General features: G+C 45.9%; 1 protein-coding gene across 3 annotated transcripts in view; it reads left to right on the top strand.

Moving 5' to 3' along the window:
- The first annotated feature begins 1795 nt into the window (after positions 1 to 1795).
- The window catches only part of GATA3 (GATA binding protein 3), a 69536-nt gene continuing 48169 nt past the window's right edge, over positions 1796 to 23162 (top strand). The window contains exons 1-3 of one of the 3 annotated variants that reach the window (XM_087935312.1): positions 1796 to 2621; positions 2807 to 3526; positions 13706 to 14239. In XM_087935312.1, coding sequence (XP_087791438.1) covers positions 3286 to 3526; positions 13706 to 14239 — 775 coding nt within the window. In that variant the 5' untranslated portion in view covers positions 1796 to 2621; positions 2807 to 3285. Of the gene's footprint in view, positions 2622 to 2806; positions 3527 to 13705; positions 14240 to 23162 lie in introns of those variants that run through there. The other 2 variants (XM_087935313.1, XM_087935314.1) reach the window with 2 other exon arrangements.

The raw sequence follows: 23162 nt of genomic DNA, 5'->3' as shown, positions 1-23162 counted from the left end.
TCTCATCGGGGACACTTCTCGTGCTCTTTAAGCAGCCACGGATTAATTGTTCCGATGTAAAGTTACGGACTCGGGGTTCAGAAGGTCTATTTTAATCGTCCTTTCTTTTTCCCCAGACGTGCGCGCAGCAATCGCGATCCAGGCCAAAGGGTCGGATCCAAAGCCAGTCGCGCGGGGTCCGGGAGAGGAGGGGCGATCGAGCAGCCCCTCCTCACATTCCCTGATTTAAAACCATCCCCGACTCGATCCTCTCCTGCGCTTTGGTTTTGCCCCATAAACCTAAGCTCTTACTCATCCTCCAGCCCTCCAAATTCGAGATCCCCCTTTTTTTTTCCCCTCTCCCCTCGTTCCGAGGAAAGTAAAACCTGTGCGAATTAAAGCTTATTTTTTAAAAAAAGGGGGGAGGAGAGGAGGGGCCACTTTGCTGCCTTTGGAAAAGCGCCCCCCTGGCTTCTGGCGTCTGAATGAGCCACTAGGGGATGCCAATGGCTCAATGGACAGAAGGTTGAGAATTGTTAAAAGTTCGAACGCGGGGCGGGCAGCCAATCGGCGACGGCTTTCAGCGAGCGGAGGGCGGTGATTGGCTCTGAGTGTATCCATTCCTTTCTCTCTTTCTATTTTTCTCCGTCTTTTTTCTCTTTCTTTCTCTTTCTCTTTTCTTTCTCTTTCTCTTTCTATCTCTCTTTCTTTTTCTCTCTGTCTCTTTCTCCTTTTTCTATCTCTCTCTTTCTTTCTCCCTCTATTTCTTTCTCTCCCTCTCTCCCCGTTTTTCCCCAAAGTCAATCGGTTTCGGGAGCGGCTTCTCTTTAATTAAGGGACTTAAAAACTGGAGCGCCTTTCTTAAAAACAGATGAACAGAGCGGGAAGGGACCTTGTAGGTCATCTAGTCCAACCCCCCCACCCCTCCCCAAGCAGGAGTCCTTTCTTCTCCCGCTTGGACGGCGGCGGGGTGGGGTGGGGATATGTTACGGGAATAATAACCGGGCTTGGCAGCAAAGGAAAACGTGACTCGCCCTGGGGCTCTCCGGCCTCTTTTAAAACATTCCCGTGTTGCACCCACGCGCGACCGGCGAAACGCTCATTCCAACGCAAGCGAGAACTTGGCCAGAGACGCCTCACCTCCCCGCTCTTTTAAGGGCCAACCGACCTATTGTTTTAAATTCCCCCCCCCCCTCTACTTGCTTACATTAAGACTTTCTCCCCCTCCCCTCTCGGGTCTGAATTCAGTTAATTTGGGTAGGTGGGTTTGGGTAGTGGGTGGGGTATCAGGAAGCCCGCTTAGACCTTTCCCCGCTTGCACGCGCAGCTCTCCTTTAGCCGAGCAAAACCACCACACCCCTCGGTCGTATCCCCTGTTGTACATCTCTTTTTCTCGGAAATTGGAAATTTGGGGTGGGTTGTTTTTTGGGGGGGAGGGGGCGAGGGCCTTGCTGGATGCGAGCTGCCGGGCGCGCGCTTGGGAAAGGGAGAGCTCCTTAAAATACAAAAAATAAAAAATAAAAGGAGGAAACGCGGATGAAATCTTTTCTCTTCCCTCCCTCTTCCCCTCCCCCAGTCCTTGCTTAAATTTGCCTGGTGATGATTAACTCTTTCTCAAGTTGGCCATCCTGCGCAATCTTTCCGCCCCAGGTACGAGTGGGAGGAATAAAGACGCTGCTTCTGGAGGGAGGGAGGGAGGGGAGAAAGAGCCGAGGGAGGGGGACCGGCCTCCAGTTGGCTTCCTTCCCCCTCCCCTTCTTCGAGGACAGGCCCCTCCCCGCCGAGGGTACGGGAACGTCCTTAAGTTGCGTCTCGCCACAGCTGTCTCTTACTACGGAGCCTGCTGGCGCCATCCTGGTTCTTTCAGAAATAAAGCCTTCCCTTTAAAAAAAAAGAGAGAGAGAGAGGGAGAGAAGGAAAGAAGGGGAGGGAGAGAAAGAGAGAGAGCGGGAGAGGAGGAGGAGGAGGAGGAGGGAGTGGAGGAAGCCCATTTGAGCCGCCCGATTTTTTTTCTCCTTCTTCTCCTTTGCAACTTTTTTCCCGGCGTTATTTTGTTTTGTTTAAAAAAAACTTTCACATTTGCTCCTCTCCCTTCTTCCTTTAATTTAATTTTTATTTCTATTTTTTTGCTTGGCTCCCGTTGCATTCAAAAAATGACCCTGGCGAGCGGGGAGCCCAAACCAACCCCGGCCTCGTTCTAGAGAGAGCAACCGCTTCGCCTCGCTCTTCCGCGCACGCCTTTTTTTCTTTCTTTTTTTTGTTGCAAGCTTTCTCGGTTCAAAAGGGCCGCCCAGAAATGCAGAGCAACCGCCCGGTAGAGTAACTGCCCGCCGGTCCCGCCTGCCTGCCTGCCTGCCAAGCGCGGGGGCCCCCGGTCCTCCCCCCTCCGGCTCCCTCCCTTCCCTCCGACCGAAACCGCGTCGGGAAGAGAACCCCACTCTCGCGGGGGGAAAAAAAGACGCAGCGGGGCCGAAAGGCCCTTATAAACCCACCGCCCGGCCCGGGCCAACGACTCTTCTCTCCCCCCAACCCACCTCTCCTCTTTTCCCGGCTCTCTTGAAAGCCGGCGCTGGGCAGCTCTTGCATTTGCGCTCCGATCCCGAAAGCGAAAGATCGCGCCGCTTTCTTTGCGCCCAGAGAAGGTGAGTCTGTCTGTCCCGGAATTATTTTTTGGAGGGAAGGGGGTCCCAGGAAGTTTGCAAGAATGCCCGATTGTACGGGACGGTTTTTTGTTTGTTTGTTTTTTGGTGCAAAAGGGCCGCTTTGGCGTTTCTAATCTCTCTTTTTCTCCCTTTTTCCTTCTTCCTTTCCTTCTCTTCTTTCGCAGGTGATCCGTGTTGGAAGGGAAAGCAGAAAAGGGTCGGATCCGGGACAAGGGTCTGGACAGCGCCGGCGGGGAATTTCTGCCGGTGATTTTTTTCCTCGTCGTTCTCCCTCCTTCCCCTCCTCGCTCCGGTTTGGAGGGGGGAAAAAAGGCGTTTTATTCGAAGCAACACCCCCCCCGCCCCCTTTCCAAACACCCTCCGGTTGCTTTTTCCCTGCGGAGAGACGTTTGCAGAAAACTTCTGCCTGCTCCGGGTTTTGTTCTTCTTCTTCTTCTTAGACAAAAAAACCAAAAACACTTTTCAGCAAAACTTCGCTCAAGTGAAAGTTGATTTTTCTTCCACCTGGACTCGGTTGCCTTTTCCGTTTTTTTGTGTGTGTGTTTTTTTGCACGGAGGGGGGCCGTCTGCTGTTCAGAAGCAGCAAGCAGCAGCAGCAGCAGCAGGAGGAGCCGTTCTCTCCGGCCATCCCGCGGAGGACAGCATGGAAGTGACCGCAGATCAACCCCGGTGGGTCAGCCATCACCACCCGGCCGTTCTCAACGGGCAGCACCCGGATTCCCACCACCCTGGACTGAGCCACTCCTACATGGACCCCACGCAGTATCCTCTGGCCGAGGAAATGGATGTACTTTTTAATATCGACGGGCAGGGGAACCCCGTGCCTTCCTACTACAGCAACTCCATGCGGGCCACGGTGCAGAGGTACCCGCCGACCCATCACGGTGAGTGTGCCCCGGCGGGGGATGGGAGGCGGGCGAGGGGGGGGGGGAGGCTCAGAGGAAGGGGGGGAGGGCGACCAGCGGGAGGGGGGGGAGACGACAACGACGAAGGCGACATGCAATGTCGCTCTTCATCCCCTTTCGGATCTCCCCTCCAAATCCTTCCCCCAAACTTGCTAGTTTTGACAGCCAGCAAAAGAAGGCAAAAACACAACAACAACAACAAAAAAAACCACCCCACCAAAAAAATAATCCTCCGGAAACCGAGCGGAGAGTGTGTGTGTGTGAGTGTGTGTGTTTCAAGTGAAAGAGCGAGCGTGCATTTCTCCCTCACCCTCTGCCTGTTTGCACGCTTTAGCTGCAGTTTTGCTGCAGTTTTGGCGGCCGAGCAAAGCAAATTCTGCAAAAAAAAAAAACCCCAAAACCCAAAAGTGGTTTAAAATCCAGCAATCCTATTCGGTCCATTATTATTATTATTATTATTATTATTATTATTATTATTATTATTATTATTAAATCTTTGGTGAGATTCAAAGCCTTTGGGGCTGGCTGCTAGCTCAGCAGCTGGAGTCCTAACCAAGGACCTAGGAATTGTTAAGGTAGTGTTGGAGGATATTATTATTATACATAAAAATGACAGTATACACAGGAAACGAGATAACTATGCTGGGTTTCATATCACAAATCACTAGTCAACACTTCCCAAGTGTTTATTATTATTATTATTATTATTATTATTATTATTATTATTATTATTATTATTATTATTTGCTGGGCTATATATCACAGCTGTCCCTCCCCCCTCCGTCTCTTCTTTTCCCCTGGCCCATTTTTACTGGGTCAGCAAAAAGATCTCAGGGTCTATTCAACCTTGGCTTAGGGCTGGTCACATTCTCACGACTTATTGACTCCAAGCTCGCGGTTTGAAAAAATAAAAAGAAAGAAAAGAAACCGAGTTTAAGCTTCCTAAACTTGGCCTGTTGTTAGCGAGACACCGCCGCCAGTTCCTTCTTTGATCAGGCTAAGGTCGATTGTCTCTGCAATAGAGATGTAGGCCAAATTGAATTGGGGGTAGTCTTGGTTCCTTCGTTCCAGGTTTCATTCCGATTTCCCCTGGCAAGGAGGACTCATCCCTGTTTCTAGGAATGAAGGAACACTTCTGAATTCAGCCTTATTTAAGAAAGAGAGAGGGGAGAGAGAGAGAATATAAGTTGGGTTTGTAGGGTAAAATCCTCTAAAACCAGTTTTAGAAACAAGACATCCCACTTGCCTTCTAAATCTGCATGTGTTTTAACTAGCCTAAAACGGAATTGGGTGGGTTGCAGACAGACATGGTTTTAACAAGGTGTGAGACCCAGTTCCAGGAAGCCTTAACTATGGTTGGTTGAGCTCTACACGCTCTGGGGGAAACGCTGGGATGGCCCAGGGTTTTAACCCAACAGTAGGAAGAGAGAGGCCTGTTGAGTAATTTGCACCCAAAGTGTCCATAAGGAAACTTTTGGCTTTTATTCATTGGATTTCTCTCTCTTGGGTGTCCTTTCGTGTCCTTAATCCCAATGCCAAAGGGGAAAAAATATATATCCAGAATATGACATCTGGACAACAGTTTTGAAGCCCGTTGTGTTGGATCGAGGAAAGGGGAAAAAAAATACTCTTGTAAACTGGGGCAGTGGGAAAAATGCATAAAATACGATGCCTGCACACCTCCTTAAAGATAATTCTGAGAAAGAGAAAATTGATGTATGGAATTAAATGAAACGCTTGTAGCTTGTAAGGAAATGTGCAAACTTAAAGAGCACCAAGGACCCTTCGTTTTAACCCTGAGTTACAAATATTCTCTTATTGGTATGGAATTAAAGTCATAAAGAGGATCAAAATAATTTAGCCTCCTGTAGAGACCGTGTTTCATTAGCTGGTTGAGATTCTGGCTACAACTTGTCGGGATTTAGCCAAAGTTTCTACCACACTGGGCAGTTTGGAGGAATCACACAATGATAAGTGATTTGATAAGGGTCACCCAGGTGTGAATAGGGAGCGTATAATATTAATTTCAGGAGGGCCTGATAACCTAAGGGCTCTTGAATTCATAAATACTTTTTAAATATACTTTCCTTTGCAAAACCCCACTTTTGCAAAATTTACAGAGAAGCAAACCCAACTTGCTTTCCTCTCTAGCTGAATGAAATTCTTAACCTAGGTGGGTTTAGCCTTTAAAAACCAAGGTTTAACTTCTAACTTTGGTCTCCTTTTTTGAGCGAAGGGTAGCTTTAAAGTTTGAGTCTTCCCTCGCATCTAGTCTCCTTTTAAGATCTAAAAGTTATTTTCTCCTCCAGATCTGACACACTATATTTTGCTTTCCGAGCATTCAAAACTAGGAGGAATATTTATACAGTATATTTTCGCTTAAAAAGGGTGGAAATGCAAATACGGACTGCGTTGGAAATGAATCTGTTCTTCCGTTCTCCTCCGTTCCCTTCTTAAGGAGGTTTCAAAAGTGTTTTTCAACCATACTTCCAAATTAGACATTAGTTGTACGGGGTGTGGGAGAGATTAGGAAAAATAGACCTGATAATTCGGAATATAATGTGCTAGTTAAAGGCAAAGAGAAGTCAGCCTTTCCCCCCACACACCTACAATCCGTCAATTGAGCAACCCAAATTAAAACCCCTGATTAGTAACTGCCTGGGTCATTATTAGACTTTTCACTGTGTCTTACAAAATGTTATTAGTCCTTTCCGCCCTTTCCTTTTAACTCACTCGCAAGCCATTGCTTTGATCTGCCATGAGTAGGGCTGGCTTCCTAAGGTTTTCCTTTTCTTAGGCAAGGATTAAATAAACTAGGTGGTTTGCCCCAAATGCTGCTGGTAGGGCGCGCTAGCTACATTGTTGCAAAAGATCCAATCATTTTATTACTATTATTTCGTTGTATAAAAGGTTGGTCTTTTTAAGTTCCACAAGCGGAAGATCAACTCTGCGGCTTTTTCCTTGGTGCCCGGCAGGATAACAAGAGTGGGAAGGGATTTTTGTCTTTTAAAAAAAAAAAAAAAAGTTAAAATGGTGACCCATGAATAAAAGAAGCCAGGGCTTAGAGCATAGAATAATAGAATTGGAAGAGACCTCGGAGGTCTTCTAGTCCAACCCCCTATTCAAGCAGGAGACCCTAGAACATTTCAGATAAATGGGTGTCCGGTCTCTTCTTGAAAACCTCCAATCAGATCACCCACAATTTCTGGAGGCAAGTTGTTCCACTGGTTAGTTGTCCTCCCTGTCAGGAAATTTCTCCTTAGTTCTAGGTTGCCGTTTCCACCCATTGCTTTTTGTCCTGCCTTCAGGAGAACAGGTTTTAGAATAGGATAGGATAAGATAGGATAGGATAGGATAGGATAACAGAGTTGGAAGGGACCGTGGAGGTCATCTAGTCCAACCACCTGCCTAGGCAGGAAACCCTACACCACTTCAGAAAAAATGGTTATCCAACATATCCAGGTTGACTCCGTCTTCTTTGTGGCAGCCCCTCAAATATTGGAAGACTTGCTGTTGTGTCATCCCTGGTTCTTCTTTTCATCAAACTAGACATACCCAACTCCAACCACCAATTCTTTATATGTTTTAGTCTTCGGGCCCCTAATCATCATTAGTTTGAAACTGGATTCCCAATGCAAAGGTGGGAAAATGTAGGATGGAGACTGCTATGAATTTACGTTCGATTTCAGTAGGGCGGGTAATCAAGAGAAATTTGCTTTGGATGGGGAGCCATTTATCCTGGAACCCCAAAAAGATTTAAATGACCAGTGATCTTTTTTTTTTCTCTGTTGCCCTTGAAAGAAAGATTTTTACTCCAACAGAGCAGATAAGAAGGAAAGCGATTCCCCCCAATCAATAATCTTAGAAGCCTGGCTTGAAAATAAAAATAAAATAAGATAAATGGTTAGCCAAACAATCCAGTCATTAATTAATTAATATATATATATTATATATATGTATATATATATATATATATATATATATATATATATATATATATATATATATATTCCTCTAAGAAATGCCTACAGGGAGTAGAAAGATATAGGAGGCCCCTCTTTCTACTCCCTGTAGGCATTTCTTAGAGGAATAATGAATTCTTATTAATTGCATTGATGCCTCTGTTCAATTCCACCCCTATTCTGACATGGTGTTTTTAACTTGCAAAAAAAAAAAAACAAAACCCTCCCTGGAATTTAAATATATTTAAACAGACTGGGGTGGTGGTTGGGGGCAGTTTGCATACCAGGATTATGTTGTGGGGTGAGAGGGAATGAAGGAAGAAGAGAGGTGGTTGAAATGAAGGGGTTTTCCTATGCCAGAGGCTGGCTGGCTGGCTGGCTGGCTGGCTGGCTGGGGTCTGACTAGGGAAATCGGAGGCCTCTTAAATATTACAATATCTTGCAGGAGTCTTGAGTATGGGTGAAAATGCAAAGGGCTTAGTCCTGATGGATGGATGGAGCAGTTGGTCTCCTTTTAGGAAAACACACACACACACACACACACACACACACACACACACACACACACACACACACACAAATCCACCCTTCAGGTGTTGAAAGAAATGATTGCCCCCCCTTTTTTTTGCAAAATTCTGATCATTTCATCTCCATCCAGTTATGAAGAGTTAAAGGCCCTTACTTTCCGAGTAGACATGCCTAAAATTGTATCCAGGCAGCTGATGGTTTTCCCAAAAGCGGCTTTGAAAAATAAAACCTGCTTTCCTTTCCCGGATCCAGTACTGCAGATATGGATTATTTGACATTATTATTTATTACGTTTATCGGTCTCGCCTCTCGGGTGGGGGTGGCTGAAGATGATTGCGGACACTGCATTCACACAACACCCTTAACCTGGTTCCTGGACTAACCAGTGCTTTGCAACTAGTGACCCTCTCATGCCTTGACCTGGGCCAGTTTGGTGGCTTGAGTTTATAAACGACTCAGTTAACGTGCATTGTGCAAAGGCAGCTCTGGTGGCTGAGAAGAGAAACTGGTCTAAATTTTAATCTGGAGGTCACCACCGAGCCCCCCTAAGGCCATGATGCCTTTAGTTCAACCCCCCCTTCCCTTCCCCCCCCCAGGGCACTAAGTTAAACCCACATAGCTGGTTTGGCTGCATTTTAGACCCCCACCGATGAGAGGTTGCAATTTTATACCCAGGTCGGGTTGCGTTGAGAAAAAAATTACGGTTGCTTTCCGAAAACCAGAATGGAGGAGTCAAGAATTGAAAATTAATTGCTCCCCTTCCTTCTTTTCAGGATCTGCAGCCCAATGCTATCAGGCTCAAATGATCCCCTTTTAGGGGGTTTCTTGGACTTTTACCCAGAAATGTGGGGAGGGGGCACTTCGGATTACAAGTTGATTTTGTTGGGGTGCATCACAAATCCTAAGGCTGTTCAGTGAATTTCCACGAGATCAGCCAGATTTGCTATTTATTTATTTTATTAAGGCTTATTGTACATTTTTTTCCTTAATATACATAACTCTTCATAGCTATACAACACCATTGTGTACAGGTTGGATCCAGTCCCTTTCTGTCCCCCCATATGTTATACATCCTAGTTAAAACTATCATGAAGTATAACCTCTCCATCATATTATACATCCAAATTATCTCTATTATCTCGATTTGCTATTTATTGTCTGTCTGTCTGTCTGTCCGTCCAGACACTGTTTCTAAAGAATAAAACATGCTGCCTTGATATTCTGATAGTGCTACTTTGGATCTGGCAAGTAGATACGGAGCTAAGAGAATGCTTAATCCTTAGAGTTGAGGGCCTGCCCCCCCACCCACCCCCAGTTTTTTAAATTTAGCCCTCTGTCCCAAAAGGGGGAAAACAGAAGGGCCCCCCAAATTAGAGTTGGACAAATATTTTGCTCTGTAACACCCCAGAGCCCTAGGGCCGGATCCATTGAAGTGTTGATGAAGAGAGCAAGGAATGGCAGCCTGGAGTCTGGATTAAGCCAAGGAGAATGAGAATTCAAATGGCAACCAGCGAACAGCCGCTTTTAACCTGTTTCTTCTGAACCCTGGGATTTCAACCTCATGTACTAAGAGTATCGCTTGTTATCGCCTTTCCGCTTGCTTTCTAAGCCAGAAAGTTTCTTGAAACCTAGTGGGGTGGGCAGACCCGATACTCTAACCCTGATAGGATTGCCAGCTGATCACCCAAGATGTTGGTGGGCCTGCTCTTCTCACTTTAAAACAGCTGGCAGCGTTCAGCAGTTGAAACTTTTTCCTGGCAGGGTGGAAGGTGTTACAGTCACTTGCTCACATCCACAAGAAGTAGTTGGTTAAGTGGTATAGTTACACCTCCTAGTAGAGTCATTTGCCAGGGTTGACGAGAGTCGTGTCAAGTGGATGGGTCTGGTGATCTCATCTATCTTCATCAGAACTCTACCCAATATATATATATATTCTACCAATATATTAATAAAACCCTCAACTTCTTTGAAAAATGGCAGAACTTGAACAGAAGAAATTGAGTCCCCACCCCCCCCACTTAAATGGGCTGTGGTGGAAATCTACAATATTTTCAGAAGAATTGGTTATCCCTGGTTAAGAATATAATTCAAAGCAAAAATCGCCTCCTTGAATATGCAGTAGGAATTTCTGTGTAAAAATATGATTTGTGGGAAGCAGAAAAAATATTGACTAAGTGGTTAATTCCACAGAATTAAATGATTCTCAACAAATATTCGAAATTGTAGCAGTAAACAGGTTGGGTCCTTATTCGGGTCTAACTTCCGAAGTATATTAAATGCAACTTCTATCTTCTTTATTTAAAGCATTTATATAGTCACCCATTTTTTAAAACCAAGCTCTGGATGACTGATGGCCAACTCTTCATTTGTACAACCTCTCAACATTTAGGTTAGCTTTCCAAAAAATGTGGAGCCCTGACTTGGCAAATCTTAAGGCCAATAAGTAGGAATTAGCTCGTTTATTCCAGTCAAACATACCTTCTATTTATGAATTGAAAGAATGAGTACTGTATAGAAAAATGCATCTGTAGGATGAACTGGATTCTGTATAATTTTACTAAGAAATAGGTTCCCAACTTATTTATTTGAATTTTTACAACTTCTCCTCGGATAACATCTGCTAGAATGAAACATTTGCTAGAATGAAAGGAGCTTTTTTCCCAGTGAAATGATTTTTCAGAAGTTTGGCTGTTTTCACAAATAGCTCCCTAACCCTGAAATATATTTATCATATAAGACCCCACTCTCTCCTTTCTACATTGGTTTTGACAGAAAGCCATTCCAAGCAAAGAAATTGAGAAGCGAAGGGGTTTTTTTTTTCCAATGGAGAGAGAAAAACAAAGTTATAAAACCACTTTTTTTTTTGCAGAAAAAGAAAATAATATGGTTACGATTCATACATAGTGAACAGCTTAATTTGATTTTAAAAGCTTTTGTCCCAGAAAAAGAAAATCTTTTATTTGAAGCTACTACATTCTGGTTAAGACATGGTTTATTTGGAGTATCAAAAAATAGCAATTTGATGGGTCTCTTGTTTTTATTTTCTTGTCTGTTTCTTGTTTATATTTTTTATTTTCTAGCATCTTTTATCAAGCTAGCTTGCTTTGTGTGTATAAGCCTACATTGGGAGAGAGATAGTTTAGCTCCTGGGCTTCATCCCCAATTCTACAGATATGTGGAACTACCATATGATACCCATCGTCCTCAGCTGGTAGGAACAGGGTGTCAAAAATTGAGATTATCCTTCCAGAGATGTGGAGGACATATTCTCAGGAAGGATGGCTGGATTATGGACGATTGTGATGGTAAAGAAATTTCAAGAAATTTTAGGATATCCCACAAATGATAACAGCTGAACTTCTTGGCATGGCCACCACCTCATCGGCTGAGGGTATCTGAGCATCTTCTGTGCTGTATGACTATGACACCTGTTCGATGTCCCCTGATATAGCCAGTAGAGACCCTCCTCCATGAAGCTTGGGATTTAATATGGTGGTCAATGAGCTCCGCAGAATGACTAGTCAACACAGGCCCACCGAGGGGGCAGTGTGGCTAACTCTCACAACCAGGAGTGGGCTTCGAACATTTTTAGCAATGGGTTCTCTGCCTAGTTGCTGGGTGGGTATGGCCATGGTGGGCGTGGCCTAGCCAGCCACCTGCACCACGGCGGGGTGGTATTGATGTTTTTGCCCTTCCCGGGCTCCGGAGGCTTCAGTCGAGCCTCCAGGAGGGCAAAAATGGCCTCCCCGGGCTCCGGAGGCTCTCTGGAAGCTGGAAAAGGGCCCGTTTCCGGCCTTCCCGAATTTCCGGGAGGCCTGTTTTTTCTGCCTTCCCTGAGCCTCTGTGTGCGCCCTGCACTTACCTGCATCCAAAACGGGTTGTGTGGGGATTTGGAGTGGGATTTGGGGGTTCTCCGAACTGCGCAGTATCTTAGCTAGGTGCTCGCCCGAACCCTTGAGAACCGCCAGCCGGATCACAATGCTATGGTCAGAAACAACAATTTTCTTCTTTTTTGGCGGGGGGGTTGTAGTGCCAAAACTATATGCTCAGGAGGATTGTACAGAGGTAAACCAGCAGATTTTGTGGGGGTCCTTGGTGCTCTCTGAGCTTGGCTGCTTTCCTGCAGACCTTTCATGACCCAACTAGGTAACATTATCAGTGCTGGAAGGACATGCAGTTCACTCTCTGCTGATCTACATTTAGGTAGCTTGCCCTGCCATTCTTGCCCCAATTAAGGGGTTATTTTATTATTTTGTATGAAGCAATAAAAAGCAAGGAGTTGGTATCCAAAAACACTCCCACTGATATAGGGCAAGCCCTGAGGGCAGGCAGTCCTCGACTTACCACAGTTCATTTAGTGACACTGAAAAAAAGTGACTTTTTCACACTTATGACCATTGCAGCGTGCACACACACACACACACACACACACACACACACACCCTGCCATGGCCATGTGATCCAAATTCAGACGCTAGGCAACAGACACATATTTACGACGGTTGCAAGGTCCCCTGGGGTCATGCGATCCTCTTTTTACGACCGTCTGGCAAGCTACATCAACGGGGAAGGAAGGCAGCTTCGCTCAACTCCCAGGTTACTAACTTATGAACCGTGGGGATTCGCCGAACGACAGTGGCAAGAAGAGTTGGTAAAATGGGGACAAAGCTGCCTTCGCAAATGTCTCGCTCGACAGCAGAAATGTTGGGCTCCCTTTGTGGTTGTAAGGCAAGGACTGCCCACCCGCAAGCTTGGTTTGAAGAGAAGATTTGGCCTACTTTTCTTTCTTTTGGGGTGTGTGTGTGTGGCCTGTTGAAATAGGCATTTGCTGGCTTGAGAGGGGAATGTTTGCTCATTGACAAAAAATTTAGACAGGGCCCAGGTGGTCTCTCAAGGTGCTTGGTTTAATTTCCTCAGGTTTTGAAAGAGGCCGGGCCCCATTTCCTTCTTTGGATGCTCTTGTGTCATCACAGAGGAAATGGCGGAAAGCCCACTGACCATTTGAAACTGCCTGTGGTATGAGAATGGTTGGTACTGGAGAGGAAATGGAGCAACAGCAATGCAATAGATATTTAATATAATACACACACACACACGTATATACTGTACATGTGTATATATATATTTGATAGTCACAAACACACACATACACACAAACACATATATACAAAAACAATTGTAAAGAGGAGGAAATGGAACAACAGTTATATACACACACACATATTATATATACATATGTGTGTGGGTATACCTTTGTGTATTTTATATATATCATATAAATATGTGTGTGTGTGTATAATGTTCCATTTCCTCCCCTTTACAACAAAAACAGTTGTAAAGGGAAAGAAATGGAATGACAACAATTATATACACACACAACACACACACACACCCAAGCTCGAGTCCCTTAACAACTCTGTTACTAATTTAGCAACTGCAGTGATTCACTTAACAACCGTGGCAAGAAAGGTCATAAAGTGAGGGAAATTTAACTTCGCAGCCATCTTGCTTAATGATGGTAGTTTGGGGCCCCGTTGCGGTCGTACGTTGTACCTGTGTTGGGTGGCCTCGTTGGGATGTTTGATGGGTTCTTCACCTGATCTTAAAGTCAGTTTCAAGAGAAGCCCACCTAACAGAGGCCCTCCTTTGTCCTTTTCTGTCCCGGCAGGTAGCCAGGTGTGTCGCCCACCGTTGCTACACGGTTCTCTCCCTTGGCTGGATGGGAGCAAAGCTTTGGGAAGCCACCATGGTGCTGCTCCATGGAACCTGAGTCCTTTCTCCAAAGCTCCCATCCATCACAGCTCGCCGGGGCCTCTTTCGGTCTACCCTCCAGCTTCTACCTCCACGCTGTCGGCCGGCCACTCCAGTCCTCACCTCTTCACTTTCCCACCCACCCCTCCTAAAGATGTCTCCCCAGATCCTTCCATCTCCACCCCGGGTTCCACGGGGTCCAGCCGTCAAGAGGAGAAGGAGTGCATTAAATATCAGGTGTCTCTGGCCGAAACGATGAAGCTGGAATCGTCTCATTCCCGGAGCAACATGGCGTCCTTAGGAGCGTCTTCTTCCGGTCATCATCCGATCACCACTTATCCTTCCTACGTTCCTGAATACGGCTCTGGACTTTTCCCTCCAAGCAGTCTCCTTGGGGGATCACCAACTGGATTTGGGTGCAAATCCAGACCCAAGGCTCGTTCCAGCACAGGTAGGGTCCTTCTTGATTCCTTCCTGGTTTGGAGGAGCGGTTGGGTGGGCAGATGGGGAAGAAGTTTGGATGGTGCTTCAAAAGAAGAGCAGATGTTATCAACATGTTGGGAGTGGTGTTTTCATATTTTGAGGCTGGGGAGCTGTTGTAAAAAAGATCAGACCCACTGAACGGTCAGAGAGGAGGTCAAATACCATGTTTCCCTGAAAATAAGACCAGGGTTTATATTAATTTTTGCTCAAAACAGACACATTATTTTCTGGTTAGGTCTTATTTTTGGAGAAATACAGAAATGGTCCAAATGCATCCGCCTGGCTGACAATCTTAACGGGGGCTTATTTTTGGAGTAGGGCTTATATTACAAGCCTCCTGAAAATCATGCTAGGGCTTATTTTCCAGTTGGGTCTTATTTTCAGGGAAACGGGGTAAGTGTCTCAGAATCTGCTTGCCACTTGGGATTTAGACAAACAGGAAGTTTGTTCTGGGGAACAACGATTCTGGGGTGCCTATTTGACCTTCTCGATTTGTCAGCCATGACTTAGGGCTGAGTCCTCAGTCTTGTTGAAGAAACCAGCGTTAATCAAACTGTGATTTAAATCAATATGTGAAGCTGGCCCATGTTATGACACGTTTCTGAAGTCTGATACAATATGTATTTGTTTGTTTTCTTGTTTGTATCCCATCTTTTATTCTTTTTACAAATAACTCCAAGTGGTGAACATAATACTCTTTCCTCCTCTATTTTCCTCACAACAACCCTGTGAGGTTGGTTGAGCTGAGAGTGAATGACTGGCCCAAAGTCACCCAGCCAACTTTTGTTCCTGAGGTGGGACTAGAACTCAGGATCTTTTGGTCATTGGCCCAAAATAACCCAGCCATCTTTCATGGCTGAGGTGGGACTAGAACTCACCGTCTTCTGGTGATTGGTTCAGGGTCACCCAGCTAGCTTTCATGACTAAGGCGGGATTAGAACTGAGTCTCTTGGTGATTGGCCCAAAGTCACCCAGCCAGTTTTCATGGCTAAGGTGGGACTAGAACTCCCAGTCTCCTGGTGATTGGTCCAGGGTTACCCAGTCAGCTTTCATGACTAAGGGGGGACTAGAACTGAGTCTCTTGGTGATTGGCTCAAAGTCACCCAGCCGGTTTTCATGGCTAAGGTGGGACTAGAACTCCCAGTCTCCTGGTTTCTAGCCTGGTGCCTTAATCACCAATCCGAAGTGGCTTTCAGGCAGCAATGTTGCGTGCATTGTGACACCCTGGCATCGATTACCTCATCTGCCTTAGTTGTGTCATTTGCACAATGAGGAAGATGATGTCACTTGGCCTTCTTGGATGCCGAATGAGCACCCTTACTTGCCGTGTGAGAACTGGGAGTTCTAGAAGCCACTGCTTTCGCAACCTGGCTGGAAAAAAGCAAATCAACTCTTTTTTGAGGAAATGCCTCCATAGGTTTCCACCCATTCAGTGAGGTCATGGGGCTTGCTATCACCTTGCAGGACCCAGGAGGGTGGGCCTTGACCTTATGACTGTTCATTTAGTGACCGTTTGAAGTTATGATGGTGCTGAAAAAAAAGTGACTTATGACCGGTCCTCGCACTTACAACTGTTGTAGCATCCCCATGGGTGCATGACTGCAATTGTGGGGGGCTTGGTAACCATCTCGCATTGAGGATGGCTGTGGGGTCACACGATGGCCATTTGCAAACTTGCCAGCCAGTTTGCAACAAGCAAAGTCAATGGGGGAAGTTGGGTTAGTGGAACGACTGCTTGATCTGCTTAACGACTGTAGCATAGAATTGAGTGTGTCTCACTTAATGACTGAATTGCTTAGTGACAGAATTTGCAATCTCACTTGTGGTCATCAGTGTAATGGCTCCTCCAGAATATTTCCTGAAGAAAGAAAGATGTGTGTGTATGTGTGTGTGTTGAAAATTGTTAAGTTTTGGTTGTTCTTGTGGGCTATGATGGCGGTTAAGTCTTTTTGGGGTTTTGATTCTGTCTCCCAGTCAAATGTATACTTTTCTTTTGATATATGACTGTCTCTTTTTAATTTTTTTTTTCTTGTTGCAAATGTTATTTTATGAAAAAAAAGGTCTATTTTTAAAAGTTTTTAATTTTTTTAAATTGGAAACCGCCCCGTAGCTGGGAAGTTGGGTGGTCTTTAAATTAAAAAATGAAACAAAATATAATAGTATTTCCCCTGATGATTTGATAACTCTCCTGCCTATACCAGAATGTTGAAAGGCAACCGACATGAGGGTATAATTTGTGATTTGGAGCTATTTCTATTCTTTGCCTTGCAGGAAATAGGATTCCTCTGAAAAAGACTTGGAAAACAGAATAAGATTCAGCACGCGAGGAGACTCAATTTCTGTCTAGGTGCTCTTATAATAGAGAAATAAAACCCTTTGCTGATGGTTCTCTAATCCCAATGTAGCCAAAGCCAAGCAAAAATATTGAATAAAGGGGTTTTGTCTAAGACAATTTAGTATGGGGTCTAGATAGGGTTAGACTAGAGTCTTGTATTCAGAATCAAAGTCACCCAGCCGGGTTTCCGGTCTAAGGCTGGACTAGAACTCACTGTCACCTGGTGATTGGCCCCAAACTCACCTGGCTGGCTTTCATGCCTAAGGCGGGACTAGAACTCACTTTCTCCTGATGATTGGTCTAAAGTCACCCAGCCAGTTTTCATTGCCATAGGCAGGACTAGAACTCACCGTCTCCTGGTGATTGGCCCCCAAATCACCCAGCTGACTTTCATGTCTAAGTGGGGGAACTAGAACTCACCATCTCCTGGGGATTGGCCCAAACTCACCCAGCCAGTTTTCATACCTAACATGGAACTAGAACTCACAATCTCCAGGTAATTGGCCCAAAAACCAGCTTACATGACTAAGGCAGGACTAGAACTCACCGTCTCCTGGTTTCTAGGCCATCACCTTACTCACTACAGCAAAGTTCCCCTTTAATTTTGCCTCATGGGAGATGGGGACAGAAAGTTAAATCAGATTTAAGTTTAATCACCTCCTTCAGGCCTGGGTAGCCTTGAAATGAACGGGAGATGGAAGGAAACAAATTCAGAATCGATGGGCCATGTGAAGAAGTTAATATGCAAATGCCACATCCATGTAATATTGTCACACTCTTCTTTTTTGTTAAGTAGGCAGCAAAAGACGTGTATTTTGCCTCACATAGAAATAAAAATATGTTCATTTATTTAGCGCTTGGTAGGAAATACATGAATAGCAGCACGAAAAATGTATGGAAAAGAGAAACAGTGATAGGATATACATAAAACAAAGGGCTGTGATCAATTTCATAGGATGTAAACAAAATCTCAAAAAGTCATAGATTAGGTTACAAGTTCAAAATAAGTTCATTCACAAGGTAAAATAAGTGTTTCACACAGGTAGTCCTCAATTTATGCCCATAATTGAGCCCCCTCCCCTCCAAATTGTGTGGCTAAGCAAGGCAGTTGTGAAATGAGGTTTGCCCCATTTTACGACCTTTCTTGCCGCCGTTGTTAAGTGAATCACTGCAATTATTAAGTTAGCAATACGGTTGTTAATTAAATCTGGCTTCCTCACATCGACTTTGCTTGCCAGAAGGTCGCATTTATCCAATTAAAGGCCATTTATCCAAGTAAAGTCACGATATGACTATTCAACAACGCAAACAAGATTTTTTTTCCCCCACAGAAGCCCCCTAGAGTTGTCTGTTCTTTACTCTGCTTTGGAAAGTGTTCTCCTCCTAGGCAAGTCGGTGTATCCGGCTTGCATCTCTGTTGTGACGTTGTCTGCTAGAGGTTCGTGAGTGCCAGGCCACAAGAGGCAGGCCAAGATGGTTTGTTTGGGGTGTTTTTTTTTTTTTTTTGGAGTTTTAGGAGGTGATTGAGGAGGCACCTTTCTCTCCATCTATTTGCAACCAGCTGAAAGTAGCCAACTGGAGTTTTAGCCTTGTTTGTTGTGATTATATGGTTAGTTTTAGACTTCAGGGTTTTCTAGGAACTGTAGCAATTAGACTGTCCATAAACCATAGTTTATATGGAAATCCACTTGCGGAGTTCTCTTTCTCTCTCTCACTTTGTCCTTCTTTCCTTCCTTCCTTTCTCTCTCTCTCTCTCTCTCTCTCTCTCTTTCCCCGCACTTTCCCTCCCTCCCTCCCTCCATCTCTCCCTCTAGCTGTCTAACAATCATCTAGCTGTTGTATCTCTCTCTCTCTTGTTCCACCGATTAATTGTTCTTTTTCTCTTTCTCTCTCTCTTTCTCCCTCCCTCCCTTCCTCTTCCCCCCTCTCTCTTTTCTCTCACTCTCCCTCCTTCCCTCCCTCCATCTCTAGCTGTCTAACAATCTAGCTGTTGTATTTCTCTCTCTCGTTCCACTAATTATTTGTTCTTTTCTCTTTTTTCTCTCTCTCTCCCTCCCTCCCTTCCGATTCCTCTCTCTCTCTCTCTTTTCTCTCTCCCTCCCTCCTTCCCTCCCTCCATTTCTACCTCTAGCTGTCTAACAATCATCTAGCTATTGTATTTCTCTCTCTCTCTCTCTCTCTCTCCTACCTCTTTATCTGCCTATCCACAGTGTTAATGTTATAACCACAATTTGGCATGGCTCATATTTAAATCCACATCCTCATCCTTTCTTCTTTCTCTGTTCTTTTCTGTTCCTTCTCCTTCTTGTTTTAATCCCGAAGATGATAAGAGTCCCTTATAAAAACGAAAGTGGATTCCATCATGAACCGACTTCCGCCTCGTCTTCTCTTGCATGCTCTGTTCCCAGCCTGTTTGCTAAGTTTATCCCTCCCCCACACACACCCCACCAGCCCCAACCTGCTGCTAAGTCACCTGTTTCTGGAGAGTAGATTCCAGGGGTGTACGGATGCCTTTGCGTGCGAAAGGGTGGTGTCATGGCGGAGGGAGAACCACAAAAACCCGAATGTGTTCCGGAAATTTTGTTTATTGGTTCAGTAACTTCCCTCAGCAAAGAGGGAAAATGGAGAGAGAATGGTCTTTCCTTCACTTCCCTCAATTCTTTCTCACATTCCCTGGGACCAGTTCGTTTTTAACCTGGCCTTTTCAAGGTTCGGTGTCTCCCTGTATGAGAGAGAGAGAGAGAGAGACAGAGAGACAGAGACAGACAGACAGAGACAGAGAGAGGAGGGGGAGGGAGAGAGATAGAGGGAGAAGGAGGGAGAGAAAAGGAGAGAGAGAGAGAGAGAGATATGGCACGAGATAGAGAAATAAAGGGATGGAGCAAGAGATAGCGAGAGAGAGAGGGAGCCAGAGAGAAAGATGGAACGAGAGAGAGTGAGAGAAAGAGAGAAGGAGAGAGAGAAGAGGAGGGAGGGGGAAAGGGGAGGAAGGCAGAGAGGGAGAGATGGAAGGAGGAAAGGAGGGGAGAAAGGAAGGGAAGGAAAGGGAGAGAGGGAGAAGGAGGGAGGGAAAGAGGGAAGGAGGGAGGGAAAGAGGGAGGAGGGGAGAGAGCGAAGGAACGAAGGAGGGTGGGAGAGAGGGAGAGGCAGAGATAGAGAGTGAGAGAAAGAAGGAGAGAGAAGGAGGGAGGGGGAAAGGGGAGGAAGGCAGAGAGGGAGAGATGGAAGGAGGAAAGGAGGGGAGAAAGGAAGGGAAGGGAAGGAAAGGGAGAGAGGGAGAAGGAGGGAGGGAAAGAGGGAAGGAGGGGGAGAGAGCGAAGGAACGAAGGAGGGTGGGAGAGAGGGAGAAGCAGAGATAGAGAGAGAGGGAGGGAAGGAGAGATCAGGAGGGAGAGACGCTCAGAGAGAGAGAGTTAGTGAGTGAGTGAGTGAATGAATGAGTCAGGGAGACATTAAACAGAAAAAGGGAACTTTGTTTAGACTGGCTGATCTGGGCTGCTCTCCCAAATATTTTGCGATTTGCATGAGGATATTTCACAAAGGCAGTGACCCAAAGTGAGTCTGCTGTACGAGGAAGTATTTCTAACAAAAATTTTTTTGGGGGGGGGGGAAGGCATGGCTTTTAAGTAAATAAATTGCTTTAAGTAAATAACCCTCCCTCCCTCCCCGGTGTAGAACAATCTGCATGGAGGCCTCTTAGCTGAGAATTAGCACTGTTCCTCAGAGAAAGATTTGGCTAACTCTGCCAAGACTCAATTTGCCACGCAGGTAGTCCTCGAATTACGACCCCCACATTTCTATTGGCTAAATGAGGCATTCGTTAACGCCGTTTGGCGGCATGACCTTTTCCTTGGCACCGTCGTTCGACGCATCACTGGGGTGCTTAAGTGAGTAACATGGCCGTTAAGTGAATCGGGCTCCTTCCCTCGACGACTTGCTCGTCGGAAGCTCGCCCAATGGGGATCACACCACCGTCATAAATACGAGTCAGCCGCCGAGTGTCCCAATTTTGAATCACGTGATTTCCCCCGGGGGAGGCTGCAGCAACGGTCGTAAGTGCGAGGCACAGGGCTAGGTCACCTTTTTTTTTTTGCTCCCCGTTGCCGTTCCGCGGTAACGGTCGCTAAATGAAACCGTGGTATGTCAAGGACTATGATCAGGGTTGTTTTGAAACTATGGAGAGCGGCCAATACATTCCAAGCCGCCATGGCAGCTGCGGCTTCTGAACTCCAGCCACCCACAGGTTGTATTTTTTGTGTGCGTTTGTGTGTGTGTGTGTTTGTGTGTATACACACAACCGGGGGGGGGCGTCTAAGGCTTCCCCTGCCAGACCCAGCAGCCCCACCAAAGGCACCCAAGCAGTCAAACTTGGTTTGATGAGGGCTTCCCCCTTCAAGATGGCTAATGTCTTTAGCCTGTTTTCTCTTTGCCGAGAAGCGCCAAAACCCTGACTTCCGTTTTGGGAAAATAATTTTATTTTTCCTGTGTTTTTGCTTCCCCCTTCCTCCACTTCCTCTTCTCCTCTGGTCTCCCTACTGCGAGGAGAAAGAGGGGCTCCTCCCCTAACCCCCCACTAGATCAATTTTCAGGGTTTTTCCAGGGTGTGATGCGGAAGACATCCGCTGTCTGAGCCGGGCACCGTTCGTCTCTTTCTCCTTCTTTTAGTTCTCCAATCCGTTTTACTTAATCCAATTATTGTCAGGCTGCTGCACGCGACAGTTACATTGTTTGTTCAATGCCAGGGACTTTAATAGAGTCAGGATGTGGTTAACGGTGACAAACACACACACACACACACATACATACAGAGTAAACCTAGAGCAGTCTCTTTCTGTACAGGCAAGTTGAGGAGAGAGGAAAAAGTAAAAGAGAGAGAGAGAGAGAGAGAGAGAGAGAGAAATTTAAAAAAGGGGAGGGAGGAGAGGAAAAGAAGACTCAACTTCCATCCGCCAACTGGTTTATCTGGGGATGGTGACTGCAGGGGGTCCCTGACTTACAACAGCCCATTTAAGGATCGCTCAAAGTTGCCAGGGCGCTCAAGAAGGTGACTTATGACCGTTTTTCAGAGTTATGACTCTTTTTTTTTGCAGCTTCCCCAGGGTCACGGGTTCTGTTCTGACCTAGGCTTCCCCACCAGCATGAAGCTGACTCCTCGTCCCAATAAACTCCTTTTTATTTACTTTACGGTGAATTCCTCTCCAGCAAAGTCCCGGCCGACAGTCTTTCCAAGAGATTCCACAATTACTGACCTTTATCAGGCTTGGAGAGTTGCCAGGCTGATATCTTTCAGATGTCACACTGTGGCAGACAATACTTGGCAAGAATGCAGAAACAGATCTTCACCCAAATGAATGAATTGTCTCCTGCAAAACCCCCACTCCCCCTTTGCTCCTCTTTTATTCCCTATGGGAGGGGCCATTCACCATCCACCTGTGGCTTTACTCCCAGGTTGACCCTTGTTCCTTAACTGTTCCCTTCTTCTGGCAGCTCTGCACATGTACACATTGGGAACAGGCTCCAGCTGTTCTTCTTCCCCACTGATCTCTGATTCCAAAGGCAGCTGATAACTGTCAGACAGCCCAGGCCCCATCTCTACTTCTGATGCAGAGCCCTCGTCAGAGCCTTCCCCAGACTCCAGGACTGGCCCATGCTCACCCCCAACCTCCTCACTGTCTGAATCTGCTGCCAGCTCTGCTGGCCGCTGGTGGGCCACGACAGGTTCAAAATACAGCTGGGTAAATATTTGTGACTGTTGCTGTGTCCCCAATTCACATGGTCCCTTACCGACAAGCAAAGCCTACTCACCAATCAATGCAGGGATCCATTTAACCACGTGGCAAGAGAGGTCGTAGAGTGGGGAGAAAGTCACTTAGCTAATGTCTTACTGAACGACAGAAATGTCGGGATCACTTATGGTCATACGTTGAGGAAGGATAGACAACTGGACCGGTCCTATCCTTAGGTGTGAGGCTGCAGCCTCTGGCACCAAATGCTGCCTGTTTAGTGACAGCCCTGAGCTCCGAGGATTGAGTATCCCTCAAAATTGGCCTGTGATCTTAAGGGTAGCAGATGTTGGCATCTTGGCATGGGATCCAGCTGTCCAGAATTCAGCTTCCTAGTGAGGAACTGCGCAGATGTACGTGGCTGATTCCTGATTTGGGGCTGCAAAAATGTCCCAGGTTGGTTTGATGGATAGTTGTTAAGTCCACAGATGTTGGAAGGGACATTCCTGTTGGGAGTTTGGAGATAGTCTTGATTCATCTACTTCAACACATGTTTGGGAAAGTGTTGAATGGACAGGTGCTAGGTCTACAGATGTGGAGAGCTTGGGTATAGTCCTAATTCATCTACTTATCTTGTGTTTTCCCAAAAATAAGAGCCAGTGTTCCCCCCCCTCCAAATAGCACCAGGTCTTATTTTGGGGGATGTCATCCACTGACTAGTCTTACTTGCGTGTGTCACCCCCAGCCTCCTTTTTGCTGCCAGAGGTCTTCAGGAACTTCTTCCGTGGCCGTCAAGGCTTTCCTGAAGGCCTTTGCAGCTGACAACAGAGCTC

This window comes from Pseudonaja textilis, chromosome 5 (genome assembly GCF_049901715.1).
Source record: "Pseudonaja textilis isolate UNSWEBS1 chromosome 5, rPseTex1.2, whole genome shotgun sequence".
Classification (NCBI taxonomy): Eukaryota; Metazoa; Chordata; class Lepidosauria; order Squamata; family Elapidae; genus Pseudonaja; species Pseudonaja textilis.
The sequence above is the reverse complement of the archived record's forward strand: the minus strand, read 5'-3'. Positions and strand labels throughout refer to the sequence as shown.